The sequence below is a fragment of the Myotis nattereri genome (assembly GCF_964212035.1).
Source record: "Myotis nattereri genome assembly, chromosome: 14".
In the NCBI taxonomy this organism is placed as follows: domain Eukaryota; kingdom Metazoa; phylum Chordata; class Mammalia; order Chiroptera; family Vespertilionidae; genus Myotis; species Myotis nattereri.
In genome coordinates, this window is record NC_138089.1 from 52,212,392 (window position 1) to 52,229,938 (window position 17,547).

A 17,547-nucleotide genomic window follows, 5' to 3' on the forward strand; every position below is an offset into this window, starting at 1 on the left:
CCAGTGGAATTAGAATATTATCGAACATGAATGAAACTTAACGAGATAATGTGCAGAAGTAGCTGCCTCAGAGCCCACACATAGTAGGTCCTCATGTATCTCTGTCCCCTCCAGGCTTCCTTGGGCCCATCCTACTCCCTCACCACCAGCAGCCTCCAGCCAGAGCGAATGTACTGTGGTGTCAGGAACACACCCAGGCACTCTCTCCCATGTCTTCGGGGTCTCCCTTTTGATTTCTCTTTTACTCGTGTTATTTAGAAGTGTGTGATGTAGTTTCCAAGTATTTGGGGATTTTGCAGAGATCTATTCATTTTTTTATTTAATCCCATTGTCAGAAAACACACTTTGTATAACTTGAATCTGTTTAGATGTAAGTTGTTTTTTACAGCCTAATAGAATACCTGGTGAATGTTCCAAGTGCACTTGGAAAGAATGTGTATTCTGCTGTTGGGTGGCGTGTTCTATAATTACCAATTAGGTCAAATTGTTGATAGTGTTGTGCAAGTCTTCTATTTCCTTTCTTTTTTTTAAGTTTGCATTTTTTATTAATTTTTAGAGAGAGGGGAAAGGAGAGACATCATTGAGAGAGAGAAACATTGATCGGTTGCCTTCCATACAGGCCCCGACCAGGAATCGAACCCTCAACCTTTCAGTGTTCAGGACGTTGCTCCAACCCACTGAGCCACACTGGCCAGGGCCTATTTTCTTATTGAGTTCCTGTCTACTTATCCCCTCCATTATTGAGAGATATTGAAATATCCAACTATAATTGTGAATTTATTTTATTTCTCCTTGTAATTATACCTTTTTTTTTTTTTTTTGCTTCATGTGTTTTGAAGCTCTGTCATCAGGAGCATAAATGTGTAGGATTATGTCCTGGTCTTATTCTTTGATATAATATTCACTTTGATATTAATATAGTCAATCCAGCTTTCTTTTGACTAGTGTAGCATGGTACATCTTTTTACATCCTTGTACTTTTAACTTATTTGTATATTTACATTTAAATAGCATTTCTTATAGGTGTGATGGGGTTGGGTCTTGCTTTTATCCAACCTGATCATCTCTGCCTTTTAATTTGGATGTTTAGACTATTTACATTTAATGTGATTATTGATGAGATTAGGTTTGCGTATACCTCTTCCTGTTTGTTTTCTGTTTGTCCTGTCTGGTGGTTGTTTCCTTAGCAGTGAGCTAAGGCTTGTCTTGTTCTCTCAGAGATCCCTGACCTTCATTGCCTATGTCCAGTCTCTTGAAAACCGCTGCTTTGTGTGAAACTGGGGCCAACAGGAAACAGCCAGGCAGACGGATATCACCTAGAATGAGCCCCAGCTTCCTAAAGCCAGAAAGGGGCTGCTTCTGCAGATGGTGGGCGTTCCGGCACTGGCCATGGTCAGAGGGGGCTGGGGTCTACTCCTTTGGGGTGTTGACCAGTTCATGATCTGGATGAAACTCATACCTACCCCTGCGACAAGTTATCACCAAACCATGGCGTGTGGAAGGCACCCCACTACTCCTAGGGGCTGATCCCAGCCCAGCTCAGCTCTGACCTCAGATAGGGCACTCAGTTTCCTGCCCCAAATAAAGGGTCTTCCCAGAGGGTCTATGGGGCCCTTTCAGCCTCTGATGGTTTTCCTTACCTGCTTTTTCTCCCAGGTCCTCATTCCCATCACCCGATGCAATTCCCACAAGGAGAACATCCAGGGCCAGCTCAAGGTCCGCACACCAGGCATCTACATGCTCATCTTCGACAACTCCTTCTCCAGGTAGGGGCCTCCTCATGCATCAGCATCCGGACCACCGACCTGCCACCTGGTCTCAAGAACAGAGGTGGACATTGAAAACAGATTAATTATCATTCTTTTATTATTAAGAGTTCTTTGATTTTAGACCCCTATACTACAGTGTTCCAATGTGTTGCCAGTTTTATAAACACACAAGCTGATACTTACAGCCATACTACATGTCGGGTATGTTCTCAGCCCCCCCACACTTACGGACTCACTTCTGCCCCACAGCATCCCCAGGTAATAGGGACCATCTCTCTCCTTAATGTTACTGCTAAGGGCTGAGGACCAGGGGTAAACGAGTGACATTCCCAAGTCACACAGATAGTGATGGAGCCAGACTTGAATACAGCTGGCCAGCTCCAGACTCCGGACTCAACCGGCTTGCTCTCCTGCCTCTCCGATGTCCAGGTTCCCCATGTCCAGGCACAGAAAGGCTCAGTAAATACAGTGGAAGGATTCAGTGGGTGGGTGGGTGAAGTGACAGATTGTTGAAAGAAAGAGGAATAAAAGAATGATGGCTAAAACTAGGGATAAATAGGATAGAACTGTGAGGCGAAGTCCCTGGCCTGCTTGTCAGGGAGCAGGGGCTTCGTGTGCTGCCTCTGGGAAGCCCTGTATCAAAGCAGCAGGTCCAGGTCCAGGAGTGGAGGGGTTGGGGGGTGAGATGGCAATGTAGGGAGATACGGCTTGAAGGGCAGCCAAGGAAGGACGTGGGAGAGGACCAGCATTGGATGAGCATCGCCCATAAGCCAGGGCTCGTGGAGACATGAGACAGGGGAGCTACGGTTATGGCCACTTATCCCTTTGATGTCTTCTGGCTCCAGCATAACCCCTTAATTGGGGCTGCCTCTTAGGAGACCTGCCTGATCAGCACACAGCCACGTCTCTTCTGTGTGGTGCCCAAGCTGGTGGCCACATCCCCCCACCTGGGCCCCCTTCCCAATCCACTTGGGTTTTCAGCAGAATAACTGGGTAGAGCACTCTGAAAGTCCATGGTGATGTCCCAGGGCCTCTGATTCTTTGCAGAAACAGAGCTCAGCTGGCCAGACAGGAAATTGGGTGCAGCCCAGGCCTCTGAGCAGAGGTCCCCTCAAAGGGCTCTCTGTGCCAACCGGCACCCTCACCCTCCAGGCCTCTGCAGCCTCGGCCTCTCGGCTCTCAGGGTAACACCCTCCATGTCCATCTCTGTTTCCTCAGGTTTGTCTCCAAAAAAGTATTTTACCACTTGACGGTCGACCGGCCCGTGATCTACGATGGGAGTGATTTCCTGTAGCCTCCGCACCTGGATTTCAGCAGTTTCACTTCACCCACAGGAAACACTACTCTCTCACCTGCCACATAAAACACTACAACAAAAACAGCCCAGCCACTCCAAAGCTGATCAACTATGCAATTCGACAACACCCTGGCTGCTCTCCTGGCTGCTCTCCTGGCTGCATGGTCCGGGCAGCATGCGCTCAGCCCGCAGCTCAGCTCCCGTGGGCTCACACAGCCTTTCCCTCGCTGCCTCGCCCCCGAAGGGGCACTGCCGGAAGGCTCACCACTCCTGAGCACAGTTGGTTCCAAGCCTCCTGGGGAGTTTCACAGGCCAGAGGTGGTGCCTACCTCTGCCCATGGGAAGAGTTGCCCTGCTCTGCCAGCCTGGCCCGGCATCCTGAGAGACCATGAGCCAGATGCCCTTGCCGGACCCGGTGAGGCCTTGGGCCCCAGGGTCATCATGAGAGTCAGGGTGCCAGGGGCCCTCACGAGACCTCAACCAGCCACCTCCGGTCATGTTCCTGTCCCTTCCGCTCCAGTAAGCTTGGCGTTGCTCCCACACTCAGCAATTCCAGAGGCCCCTCCAGCTGCCCCTTCCTCCTGGGCCTTCTGCTGGGCAATTCTGTCCGCGAGCAAAGCCCTTCATCACCCAGGCCTCTCAGATCTCCCCTAAGAATCAGAACTGAAAGTAATCCAGGGAACAGAACCCAACACACACAGGGGCCTGCGGAAGCCACCCCATACAGACGGCGGAAGTCACCCCATACAGACGGCGGAAGTCACCCCATACAGACGGTGAAAGCCCAACACCGATTAACACCAATGTGTGATGAGAAAGCAGGCTCGTGCTTGGCCTGCAGGTCCCACTTCTCGGCTGCCGGCCTTCATTTATACAAATAGGAGCTGCCTCGCATGCAGATACATTTACTAATGATCATAATCAGGATGAGAACCACTTTCAAAAACGGGGGCTCCTTAAGTCTTAGGTAACTCACGTGTAAACATGCACGACTCATGAATCTTCTCTGTTCACCATTTGGTCCCGATTCCCTGGCACCACTTGCCCACTTCCTGCTGCTCAGCCGGAACCTGATGCCCAGGAGCCACCTCCCCTGGGGCAGATGTTTCCTTTTCCTGGTCTCTGGCCCTTTGCTTCGCCCACCACAGAAGCTCACCTTTGATGGCCTCTGTGCCTGTTCAGGGGAGCCAGCCACCTGTAGCCAGGGCCTCGGTCCTTCCTGCTGAACAGAACATCTGACGAGGCAGCCCGCGCTGACCGGGGCTGAGGGAGAGCGCGCTGGGCCCCGGCAGCCCTCTGTCATCCATTAGCCTGGCCTGATCGGTTCTGAGAGCTTGAGGCTGGGTCAGGGCCCCCCACTAAGAGCAGCACCGATCCCACTGTGCCCCAGCAGAGCATTCCTGGGGCAGGGGTTGGAGGAAATTGCTTCTGCAATGGGCTCAGACCCCTCGTTCAAGCAGGAGACCGGGCACTTGGGTTCGTTTAAGTGGGGCGTGGGGAATGGTGAACAACCTTCAGGAGAAAAGCTGGTCCTGTGCTCTCCTTGGAGCCACCAGAGCTCTAGCATCTGCGGCCAAGGGCCTGATGGCGCCCTGCACCAGAACCACATGGAAGGGCTGGAGACCTCACAGCATGTGCTTGTCCTCAGGCGCGCCACAGCCGAGACTGAAGGTTTCAGAGCTCGTTGTTCTGCCTGTGAATCCATCCCCTCCCCCCCTTCCAGGAAAGCATAATAGAAAGTAGCTGCTCACGTGAAAGAAACTAACAGTTAATGGAGAACGCAGGGCAGTCTGGGATCTGGTGAGAGCTTAGCTTTCGCAGGATCCCGGGAACCAGCATCTAGTGAGTAGCTGACGGGGTTCCTGTGAAAGGCCTGGGACATTCTATTCAGGAGGTCCTGCTGCAGTTTTAAGACCACTTGGCCTGTCAACCCAGAGCCACTCCTCCTGGGGAGCAGGGACCCTTAATGGTGAGCACCCCTGGAGCGTTGACTACAGTTGCAAAAGGGCCTTTGGTGGTGGGAGGACTGTCCAATCCCCTGGTCATGGCCGGCCCCTGTAGCGTATTTTTTGTGTTGGATGCATTCCTGTCCGTTTGCGTGTGAGTTCAGGTTTGCTTGCACTCTGCAGCCGGAGACCACCTTGGCCCCCTGAGGTGTGGCAACAGCTTTATTATTCTAAGCAGGGTCACAGCTTTACTGAGGCTTTGGGGTTGGGGTACTTTTAAAATGCAAATGACAATGAAGACCTAGCGAAGGTGGTAGCCCAGCCAGTAGACAGAATGGCACTGGAAATCAACAAGGAGGAAACACTTTGGGGTCCCAGGTAATTAAAAAGGATAAACAGCTGGCCCAGCTCTGAGTAAGTCACGTATTTTTTAACATTGATGCTGGTTGGCTTGTTCACTACGGCCTCAGAAGCCACCACTAATCCAGCACCCTGAGCACAGGGCCTCTGTCGGGAAGCGGGTTTGGGTAAAGTGTGGCCTCTACAGAGATCACCACACTCAGGTCCACCGGACCAGGAGCAGACAAATTCTCCAGCAGGAACCTGGAACGGGAAAACCCCATGGGGTTGAAGTGGAAAGAAGCCTCATACTGTAACTCAAAAACGAAGGGGATGGTTTCTCCAAACATGTTCGTTGTCACCAACGTAACGCGGTGAAGCCATTTCACTCATGAAAGGAAGTCCCCCGGCTGAGGATGAAACCTCAGTCTGTGGCTTATGGTACCGATTAGATGTCCACTGCTACTCTCAGGACTGTCATTTCTTAAGTCTGTGTTGATAACTCCCTGTGAGAGCCCCATCCTTGGGCGGGGGTTGAGAATTATAGCAGAGAAGCCCATTGTGCTCAGAGCCGAAGATCGCCCTTCACAGCCGCTGCTGTCAGCTGTCCATCTTACAAAACTCCCAAAAGGCGCTTTTTAGTGGAACTTTGGGTAAGTTTTTCTCATTTCATTGTGATTCTTTCAAGGAAATGGGAAAGACTGAATAAAGCCCTTTCCCTCTTAATCACTTTAGAAATAATGAACCATATCTTTAAATATCGGGAAGCATTTTGATAAAAAGGCTTCCATAGAACCTGGTTATCCAGAGACGCTCTTGCCTGGTGGCCAGAGCAACACCCGGGCCTCAGGTGCACGGCTTCTGAGCGAATTGCACTTTCATCGACTAACCCTCCGTCCTCGTGGCCTTATGGGATAGTGGGCCTGGGCACCCGGTTCATTCTTACCTGCCAAAGAATTATCCAGAAGCACATCAAATGCCAGCACCCCACCTGCACAGTGGGGGTGAGAACCTTTTGTACCCCCAAACATTTCTTTACAGCTTCTGCTGCACCGTTTGGAAGTGTATTTTTAACCTCAGGATTTAAATAAACACTATGACATTTAGGATGGTGTCATCTTTAATTCCATTGGGACGTAAGGCACACAGTGAAGTTACCCAGACCAGAGTCAGGTTAAGCTGCCTTGCTGGAAGATTGGTTCTGAGAAGTCCAGCATGGCCTGATCTCTGGATACTTCCCAGCCCACTCGGGTGGGTGTTGAGACCTGCCTGAGCCAATCCCCACTCCAGCCCAGCACCCTCTACCAGGCAAGCTGCCTTCGGCTCACATGTCCCAGCCCTTCCAGGGTACAGCGCTGTGAGCAAAGGGCGAACGTCTGATTTACCAGAAGAGTGGGGTGGGGAGGTCATGGATGGCTTAAAACCACAATTGGTCCACCAGTGGTACAGGCCGGGCAGCTGGCAGAGGGAGGAGTGTGGGCTCCCAGCTTACACGGCTCTAGTGGGTCAGGCCCGGGGCGGTGCCCCTGTCACTCCTGGACCAGTCAGATTGAGGTCAGGCTGGGCTGTCCACACCTTACACTCCACACCTGGGGATGCTAGAGCGCCTTCCCTTGGTCTCCCTGTGCCTCATAGAACACCTCCCAGCCCCCTTCCCTGCAACCCTCCCCATTCTCCCGTGGCCTTCCCTTTATTCAGCTATTTCGGAGGAACTTTCTGCATCTGTGTGCTCCCTGGCTCCGTTCATCCCCACCTCCCTCCTTTCCCTCACTCTCACAGCATTGAGCACTGCCAGGGTGATCCAGTTACTGAATCCTTAGGGACACTGGTCAGTCCCTATGCCTTGGTCAGCTGTAAGCCCTCAGCAATGCCATTGGCAAACTTGGTGAGGGACAGAAGCTCCTGGAACTCCCTTGGCCTATGAGAGGTTTGGAGAGAGTGCAGGTGAGGTGAGCAATCAGTGGCTCCTCCCCCTGTCCTCCCTCTTGTTATGTCCTCAATCCAAGCCTCACTCTGTCCAGCGACCAGCCTGAAGTAATGGAAGATTGGTTCATCCTAGCACCCGAAACAGCACAGAGGAGGGGTCTCTGTAGATGGAACAGTCCCTCCAGAGCCTTGGTGGCTTTGCGGGGTGGGGGCTGGAATGAGAGCCGAGACACAGATGTACGTGCTGCATCTGGGGCTGGGATCTGAGGGCCTTCATGTCAGAATCCCCATCGCACCCCCCCCCCCCACCCGCTAAAGCACCAAGCAGCCCAGGACGACCTAAGTCTGCCCCAGGTTTTCCAAGGCCCATGCTTGCTCCCAGGCTCCTGGCCAGCTCAGTGCCACCAGCTCCGTGGCACGTGGAGGGACCACGCCTCCTCAGGCCACGTGCGCCCCTTGGTGCTGGGGGATGTGGCGACCCCAGGTGACTCAGAAGGACACTCAGCAGGGTCAGCCCTCTCGGTTTGAAGATGCGTGGGAAAAATCTGGCGAGAAGAGCTCGCCACCCACACACATCTGAAAAGCCAAATAGATAGTGAAACCGGTGGCCCCAGAGGAGAAAATGGACTTTTTTTGAGGGAGCAGTTGAAGCTGAAGCCATGAAAAGGCAGGGGGAGGGCACAGCTGTTCTGAAAGCCGTTCAAAGTCGGTGAGGGTTGAAAGAAAGGTCAGCCTTTTGCTTTTCCCACGCCCCGGGCTCCTGGGGGGAGACGGTAAAGCCGGCAGAAGCGCGATGGCCAACCTCGGCCTCTGATGCATGTCTCCTCCCTCCCCGCCGCCGAGCCCGTGGGAGGACCGAAACCGGTGCGGTTTCCTCACACCTTCTGGCCCGTGTGCACTGAGGTTATCTCCGAGCTCGCAGCCCCAACTGGAGGCTGGAATGAATGGTTTTCTTGGCTAAAAAGGGAGCGACGTAAGACAGGCCTCACGAGACCTGAGATGCGTGCGTGTCCTGACCACGTCTGGCTTTGGGCCCGTGGCTCCGTGGACTCACCCGAGAAAAGGTGGGTCCAGGAGGCCCTCCCCAGCTTTCTGCTCCCAAGGAGCCCAACCGAGCCACGAAAGAAGGAGCCCTTTCCTGGGAGCCTAAAGCTGTCTGCCAGGTCAGTGGGGCCGCACTGTCTTCTCCCTGGAGGGTGTGTGTGTGTTGGGGGGCGGGGGGGAGGCTCTAAGGATGAGCGAGCACAGAAGGGGTGAGGAGAGGGAAAAGCAGGAAGGGCCTTCCCCGAGGCCTCCGGCAGGGCTGGACTGCAGGCAGGTTAGCAGAAGTCGCCTTGCTCATCGGAGGAAAAGAGCGGTGGGGAAGGGGCAGCGTTGGTGTGGCCAGAGCCAGCTACCCCGTCCAGTGGAGGCAGCGTGTTAGTGGAATGGAGACCTGGACCGTTTACCAAACAGACACCAAAGGCAGTGACAGCAGGCGGGGAAGAGGCAATCGGCCTGTTCCTCTGACTCCGGCTGCCTTCGAGGCCTTGCGTGCATCCACAGAAAGGCACTGGGGGGTGCAGGCCCCGTCCTGCTTCCCAAGAGGCCTTGGCACAGGAGACGGGGTCCACGCGTGGAACCAGAAGCCTTTGTAAAGACAGCCCTGGCCACCGGCAAGGACGCCCACCGAACGGTTGGGTGTTCTCTTGCCCTGGCTGTGGAAGAGGGAGGATGGGGAACCAGGACCCATCTCGGATCAGGCCCAGAGCCGCCTGGGTCGCCAAGGGTTCAGACATCAGAAAAAGCCCAAGGGTGACCCAGGGCTCCGCTTTGCTCCAGAGTCAAGCTGTTCATTTAGCGTCAGTAAATGTAAAGCAAGTATCAAAGACTTTCTTTTTTGGGTTCCCTGGTGGCCTGTTAAAATGCAGATTCATGGGCACCACCCAGTCAACTCTGGTCCATCTGAGCTGGCTCATTCACAAGTCTGCCCGGTGATGGAGGCGGAGCTGATCTGGGAGCCACTTCGAGAAGGTCCTTGAGGATGCCGCTGTGTCACCACTTTGGTTAAGACTTGAGGAAAGGGGGTAAGATGAGCTAATGGATCTATTTCTTAATTTAACTCCAACAGCGACCCTTAAATCTTGGAACCGGGACTTCTCCCTCAATGCGGTGGCCCAGCCAGATGCAGTGATGGAAAGTTCATTCTCGGAGAGGAAGGCATTTCTAAACGAATCCCCTTGTATGAAAATATTCTACAGGTAAATCTTTTTACACCCACATTTTTTTTATGGCTTGTATTTATATTCAACGGGCATGTTGCTCACTGGCAGATCGCTTGTAAATGGAAACAAATCCCTTCCCCAAATCCAAACTAGTTCCCTTCATGTCCAAAATTTAAGAATCAGAGGAAGAGATGTGAGTTTGGTACCAAAGGGTATGAGTTGATGGGAATGTCTGAGCTATTTAGAGAAGATGCTATTCCCACTGCTCATGCTGAGATGGCTGTGGGCGTGGTTTCTCTAAACCAGTGGTCGGCAAACTGCGGCTCGAGAGCCACATGCGGCTCTTTGGCCCCTTGAGTGTGGCTCTTCCACAAAATACCACGTGCGGGCGCACATGTACAGTGTGATTGAAACTTCGTGGCCCATGCGCAGAAGTCGGTTTTCAGCCTGGGCGAGTCTATTTTGAAGAAGTGGCGTTAGAAGAAGTGGGGGGTGTTGGTCAGCGCAGGCGGGGGCCTCAGGATACACAGCACGGGGGAGGTGCGCACGATTCGTGCACGAGTTGAGTGAGACTGGCTACAAGACGAGTGTGGATGGGAGAGTTGGAAGGGGTCGACCTCAGCGAACGTACCTCAATCAGATTGAGGACGTTTTTAGCAAAGCCCAGCTTAGGAGTACCCTAATTAAGTTAATAACAATGTACCTACCTATATAGTTTAAGTTTAAAAAATTTGGCTCTCAAAAGAAATTTCAATCGTTGTACTGTTGATATTTGGCTCTGTTGACGAATGAGTTTGCCGACCACTGCTCTAAACCGTTCTCATTTCACTGGAGCATAGATTATGAGATGATTTTTTAAAAGTCCTCTATAAACCAGGAATTACAAGGCCAGGGTGGGGCAGAAGATGCCTTTGCCCAGACTCTGACCTACTTCCCATGTTAAGCTCCAACATCTGAGGCCAACTCAGATTTGGGAAAGCAAGCACACCCACTCAAAGATTGCAGACACACAACACGTGACAGCTTTTCATTTATTGAATCAATTACCGGAAGTGTCCAAAGGTCTCGTCCTCCATGGCCACCATCGCTGTGTACGTAAGCCCATCATGGGAAGACCACGTGTCAGCACCACCCTGCCATGGCAAAGGCCTCCTGGGAAGGGTGACCAGGTCAGAGTGGCAGGCGCTCACGGGGCTGCTTGCTTCCTCACGCAGGACTGTTTGTATCAGCCACTGTGGGCCAATGCAAGAGATCATACACACACACCCTTCTCAGGAGTGGGCCGGCGGCAGTCTGAGCCACTCCAGCCCACTCTAGCCAACCCTCCCTGGACCCCCCCACTCCTCTCGCTGCCTGTAGGGAAGGGGATGGCGTTACTACCCAAAGGACACAATATGCCATTGCTCCAGGGTGTCCAACTTTACTTTTCCAAAGTTTCCTGGCAGCTGATTTCCGGTACCTGCAGTACAAATTGGACAAATGACTAATTTTACATTTTAACCAATTTATTAGTTCAACATATTGTGTCTACTACATACAAGGCACATACACGCGATCAGAAACACACACAAAGCTGCTTGTCCAAGGGCTCACCCAAGGAGGCTGCCATGTGAGTTGCCTGTCCCAGGAACTGTCTGCAAACCAGTTGGTAAGCCATACTAAGGCCAGCCTCGTGATTCTCAGCCACGGGCTCTCACCTGACAGAGCCTTCCAGAGCATTCTCCCAAAGCAGAGTCCACGTGGCACGTGGCCTGTCCCTATTGCTGGGATGCAAGGATCTTGTATTCCCACTATAACCTCAGTGAGTAGAAAGGTTCATGGTACATAGATGAATGCTTGTTGAGTGAATGCATGAGTATTCTGTAGGCCTGAACGACCATTTCAAAAGACCAGATTTCAAACTGACTACTTCAAAACAATGACTCCCACTTGAATATACATGTTGTGATGTATCAGCTTAAAATTAGGTGTTTTTTTTTTAAACTTTGTGGTTGAAAAGCCATGTTTGGCAATGGAAACATCACACTTTATTCACTTTATTCATTTTTCTGATGCACAGAGTTCTAGTAAAATGTAATGATATACTATAATCCCCCTTTATTTCAAAAAGCACTCACACAGCGTGTTTTCTGGAAATGTTGGATGATCACAACTTCCCCCTGGATTTCCCCGTGTGGACTCTTCCAACTTTTTATCTTAAGATGAGTCTGTTCTTGAAACCTCATTTAATTTGAGTGCGAAATGGTCCTACTTATGCAATCACTTAAAAATGAAGGCAATTTGCCAACAACGAATCTTAAAGCGTAAGAGTCACAGCATGTCCTCATCCTGCAGTGTAGCTGTTCGGTCCGGACAGTCCATGGGGACAGTGGGATCCCAAAGGAAGCCCTTGGAACTGGGCGTGATGACGTGTGTTAGGGCGCAACGCAGAGTTCGTGGTCCTTGTGCTGTTCCCACATCTCTTTTCTTCAAAATCAGAGGGGACGGTGGGCCTCCTGGCACTGTTTTGCCAGCCAGCCTACACTGGCCAACGTCCTACTTACCTCTAGACTCCTACCGAGTCACCATCACACTATAGACTCTAGACCAGTGGTTCTCAACCTTCTGGCTCCTTAAATACAGTTTCTCATGTTGTGACCCAACCATAAAATTATTTTCGTTGCTACTTCATAACTGTCATGTTGCTACTGTTATGAATCGTAATGTAAATATCTGATATGCAGGATGGTCTTAGGCCACCCCTGTGAAAGGGTTGTTGGACAGCCAAAGGGGTCACGACCCACAGGTTGAGAACCGCTGCTCTAGACTGAGAGGCGATTCAGTGACCTCCATCCTGGCTCACCCTCCTCCCATCCTCCATCCCCCACCCTCAGCTCCACAGGGCCCATGACACGTCACACCAGAACCACGGTATCGAGAGGACCCAGGACGGAAGCGTGGTGTTCTCGCCCACCTGCGCGCTGTTATTTAGGTTCGGCCCATGCTTGTTCCTTATTCTTCCAAGTTCTTCCAGCGACATCTGGGTCTCCTGGGAATGGTGGCCATGCCGATGGCTCTGCCCATAGACTGACCTTGCAGCAGTCACCCTCCCCTTGACTGTGAGCAGAGCTTGTGGGACTGGAGCCCTTGTTGATGTGCTGGTCTGAGGCCAATGGTTATTCCATCAACTGCCCCTCATGGGATGGGTTAGCGAGGCCTTTGTAGGACGCCCTGTGCTCCCTCGTTGCTGCCTGTTTTCTGCGCACTTTCCCACTGACCCGTCGTTTAGAAGCGGCAGGAGGTGAAGGAGGATGTGGCAGGGTCCAGGCTTCTGTGTCCCCTTTGGGAGGGATGGCCTGGCCTTGAAACCACAGTAAGTCCCGGCACACGGAGACTCAGGTGCTTCCTCTAGACACCTGCGAAGCTGCCGGGTCAGGCAAAGCTGCTCTGACAGTCCTTGGCAGTTCCCTGGACTAACTGGGCAAACCTGGGAAGTAAGTTTGACCAGAGGAGAGAGAAACGGGTCGGCCAACATGGTTTCCAGGTCTTTCGGAGATTCTTTTTCCTTCTCCCAGTCTCTTCCTCATCACACTCTTCATATGGCTCTTTTCTCTGTAATTGTACATATTTAAAATATCGGGACAGAGTGAAGAAAATGACCAGTAATAGATATTTTAAAATGTACATCAAAAACTATTTCTAGTTTACCTAAAACTAACATAACATTGTATATCAACTGTAATTGAAAACTAAATTTAAAAAAATTTTTAAAGCATTTTTCTAATATATGAAATATTTTCAAATGTGATCAAATTGCCAAACAGCTACAAGAAAGACGCAAAAAAAAAAAAGATATTACTTTTTTTCCAGTCGAATGTCTAAGTTGAAAGCTTTAAACGTGATAGCTCTATACACTAAGCAAGGAGAAGCATGGAGGCCGATGCCCTCCCAGCAGCCTCAGCAACGAGAGGGCCGGTGGACCAGCCCATTTACAGGGAGCCAAGTGGACCCTCACAAAAGCCACTGAGCTGAGCGAGCCCATGGGAGACCCGGGGCTGGTCCTCCCTGCACAGGCTGAGGAGATCGTTTCCATGACCCCGGTGGGCAAGCCGACTCTTCACCACATCAGCCCTGAGGCAGGTGTGGAATCGCAGGGCCTCCAGCAGGACACAGAAATGGGTTGGAAGCCAACCGAACCCAGATGACTTGCTGGGATGGTCAGTCACCCAGGGGCCCAGTGGCCAGTCCTGCAGATCGTTTCCAAACAGGCCCAAGGACCCTCCCTGGCCCAGAGCAGATCAAGGAGACCCAGGGGGACTGGATCTGAGGTTGTCTGGAAAGATTCTAGATTAAGACCTAGGCATAGGCATCAGCCTCAAAACCAGGGCAGAAACTCCTCAAAGATGGAAGTTTCCGTGAAATCTTGTGCAGTGGCCAACGCTTCGGTGTCTGCTTTGGAAGGGGTGACTGCAGAACTGAAACCACGGCAACTCGCGGTGCTCTGAGAATCTCAGGTGCCTCCCGAGGTCAGATGCATGAATGCTCGGGCCAGGGGGAACCAGGGAAGCCTGCATGCTGTCCATCAGTTCTCTGAAAATCGCAGCATGGCAGCCAGGAGCCAGCAGCCCCGGGTGCTGCCCCAGAATGGCTAGGCAGTTTGGAAAAAATCTGGCTTGGCGAATTCTGACTCAAACTAATAATGTTCCAATTATTCCTTTCTGAGTTGTCTCTCTCTCACTTCCTCTTTCTTCTGGGGTGTCCCTCTGGTCCCATCAGTGGGGAAGATGTATCTGTATTTATTGTCACTTCCAAAGGGACCATCCACCCCTGCGAGACGGTCCCTCACAAGGAGAGAGCCCCTGAGGTTGTCTCCAGCAGCACTGAGGACATCTTCAAGCTACCCTCTCTTCTGGCAAAGGAGGCCCACTGAGCCTGGCTGATGCAGCCCAGGTTCTTCAGGGTCTTCACAAGATCCCGGCGGAACCTCTCGCCCACAAACACGTAGAGGACGGGGTTCAGGCAGCTGTGGAAGAAGGCAATGGTTTGCGTGACCTGGAAGCAGATGTCAAGGTTGATGGAAACGGCACAGCTCGAGATGAACCGGGCGTAGGCGTCGATGGTCTGCACCAACAGGATGCAGTTGTAGGGGAACTGAGATAAGACAAAGACAGTAAGGACAGTGATGGTCACCTTCAGGGCCTTGTGCTTGGAAGACTTCTTGGCTTGGGTCAGAGTGTGAATGATGATGGTGTAGCAGCAAGCCATGACCACAAAGGGAAGGAAGAACCCCAGGATCACCTTCAGGGTCAAGACGACCGACTTCGACTTGGTACTCTCATCACGAGGGTACACCATGGTGCAGACGGTGATGTTAGAATCCCTCTTGAGTTGGCTGTACAGGATTTCTGGGATGCAGAGAGCAGCCGCCATTACCCAGACGACAATGCAAACCATTTTGCTGTAGAGAAGCCTTTTCTGCCTCCAGGTCTGCGCTCGCGTGGCCTGGGCAATGGCGATATACCTGTCCACGCTGATGCACATGATCAGCAGCCCACAGCTGTAGAAGTTCATCTTGTACATGCTGTTGACCGCTTTGCACATGAAGGTCTGGAATTTCCACTGGTCGGCAGCGGCGATGGCCCAGAAGGGAAGAGTGGCCAGAAAGAGAAGGTCGGCGATGGCCAGATTCAGCAGGAACATGTCCGTCATGGTCTTCACCCTGGTGCAGTACCAGTAGACGAGGATGACCAGACTGTTGCCCACGGTGCCCACGATGAACACCAGCCAGTACAAGGGTGGGAGGAAGTGGCTCGCAAACTCCCTGACGTTGTTTTTCTTACAGAAGAAGTCCAACCAGTTTAAGTTCTCATAGTCATCCATGGAAGACGTGGAGTCATAGCTGAAGTCATCAGACAGATTAGGGACAGGACTCTGCAAGAGGACGCAAGACGGCATTAGGTCAAGGACACTCTTTTGGAGGCTCTGATGGCAGAGGCATGGACCACTTGACCCTTCCAAGCCCCAAAGCCTTTGATAAGACAAAAGAAATATACATGCAGAAAACAGGGATTCTGAGAGCATCTGCTTGGATCATAACATTTATTTATTCAACAAATGTTTGTTGAGCACCTATGGTATGTCAGATACTCTGTATGTGCTGAAGATACAGAGGTGGATAAGTCAGCATGGTTCCTGCTCTCCTGGAACTCACCGCTCATGGAGAGCACACACAAGGGGTGAGCAATTGCAGGACACGTGACAGGTCTCTCATGGGTTAATGCCCCTCGGGACCACTGATGGGCACAAACTGTTATCACACTCTGCGAATGATGCTGACTGCCGCTTCTCTCTGTTCTGTCCTCCCCAAAAAGGTCCTCAGAGGCTCTTCAACTTTTCTGGGTCCAGATCCCTCTGAGACTTCTGAGAGCTATGGGTCCTCTGCTCCAGCAGCACCAACCGTACCCACACATATGAGCACACATGTACACACGTGCATGCACACACATTCACACACTCTGACACACATGCACATACACAAGCCCCAAGACAGGTTGTACCATTTTTAGGGTCCCTTATTCAAAATTTGTTAAGAATTTCAGGCCCTAACCAGTTTGGCTCAGCGAATAGAGCGTCGGCCTGCGGACTGAAGGGTCCCAGGTTCGATTCTGGTCAAGGGCATGTACCTGGATTGCAGGCACATCCCCAGTGGGGGGCGTGCAAGAGGCAGCTGAATCAATGTTTCTCTCTCATCGATGTTTCTAACTCTGTATCCCTCTTCCTCTCCCTTGCTCTCTGTAAAAAAATCAATAAAATACATTTAAAAAAAAAATTTCAAAACAGTAGAGCATTAAATCACACAAGTGGCACCTCTAAGTACAGGGCCCTGTGCAGTGTACAGGGCAGACTCCCATGATGCAGGCCCTCACAAGCACACATACACATGCAAACACATGCAATTCATGCATAGATTTGCACATGCACACTCACATATGCACAAACATGCCTGCCCTCTTGCACACATGCACATATACACATATTGCACACACTGTTCAGACACATGTACACTCATGCATGCCCACATAACACCCCTCCTTACAGTTTGGGTGGGTTCCTGGCCCAGAGCCAGTCCAGAACCCCTGCTAGAGGAAGTGGAGATTGGGCTGGTGATCAGAACCCTGAGCCATGAGCCCTTGAGGAAGGGATGGAGGGTGGGAGGGAGCAAAAATCTAAAACTGCGTTTTCCTCTGTCTTCACAACATACCCCAAAGGGCTTCTGGTTCTCCACATTTGTAAAGCCCTCTGCACTGTGCATCGACTGCCTCTATGGGGCGCTGCTCAGCGGGGATCTTACCCAGGGAAACCTCCCAGAGAAATCCCTCCCCCACCCTGGATTCTTTCCCACACCCCCAAAAAGGGCAAGACAGGAGTGCATTTCAGGAGCTATACTCACTGTGAATTCTAGGGGTGTCATGGTGCGTCAGAGGCAAGCTCGCTTCTAGAAAGAGAGGGCACAGATAAAGAAGAGGCTTGTCAAGGAGCAGTGATACACACCTACCGGTGGAGGTTCAATGTTAAATCTGTTTCCTCATGAAACAGATCGCAAACAAGGTTGGGGTGCACACCGTGCCGATGTCAGTCAGATAGTCTACATTCCAGAATCATCTTGGTTGTTCACGTAGACGTGAGCGAAGCCTTCCTCTGAGGGCCCTGGCGCCTTCCCATTCCAGCGTCCTGTCCGTCAGCCCGGCTTCTCTTGGCTCAGCTTCTCCGTCGGAGTCTGTTTACCTGAATCCCCCTCTTTCCCATGTTATCAGCCTGACGACCGCAGGACCGCGGGTGACTTGGGAATGCTTGGGCCCAGACTCCGCAGGGGCAGGGGCAGGGCCGCTGGGTAACCAGGTGGCAAGAACATGAAAGGTGGGTGGCATCTGCCCGCATCGGAGTCCCTCTCCCAGAGGGCCCAGCGCCCCAGCACCTGCCTGCACGCTGGCTTACCAGCTCCGAGAAGGGTAACGGGCCCTGTTTTCCCTGGATCCTGACTCCTGCCCGAAAAGCAAATCCTAAGTTTGTTTACCAAAGAAGAGGTC

General features: G+C 51.9%; 2 protein-coding genes across 3 annotated transcripts in view; one reads left to right on the forward strand and one right to left on the reverse strand.

Moving 5' to 3' along the window:
• FYCO1 (FYVE and coiled-coil domain autophagy adaptor 1) overlaps window positions 1–4,069 on the forward strand; it is a gene marked incomplete at its 5' end in the record, with an annotated part of 51,128 nt that extends 47,059 nt beyond the window's left edge. For both annotated transcript variants that reach the window (XM_081106406.1, XM_081106405.1), the window contains 2 exons: window positions 1,657–1,766; window positions 2,988–4,069. In XM_081106406.1, the coding sequence (XP_080962532.1) occupies window positions 1,657–1,766; window positions 2,988–3,063 (186 nt within the window). In that variant the 3' untranslated portion in view covers window positions 3,064–4,069. The remainder of the gene's footprint in view (window positions 1–1,656; window positions 1,767–2,987) is intronic.
• Window positions 4,070–14,302: 10,233 nt separating this feature from the next.
• Window positions 14,303–16,931, reverse strand: CCR9 (C-C motif chemokine receptor 9; the record flags this gene model as incomplete). The annotated part of the gene is made up of 2 exons (XM_081106505.1): window positions 14,303–15,391; window positions 16,911–16,931. 2 exons carry the CDS (start codon window positions 16,929–16,931, stop codon window positions 14,303–14,305), a joined length of 1,110 nt encoding a protein of 369 aa, XP_080962631.1.
• Window positions 16,932–17,547: the final 616 nt, after the last annotated feature.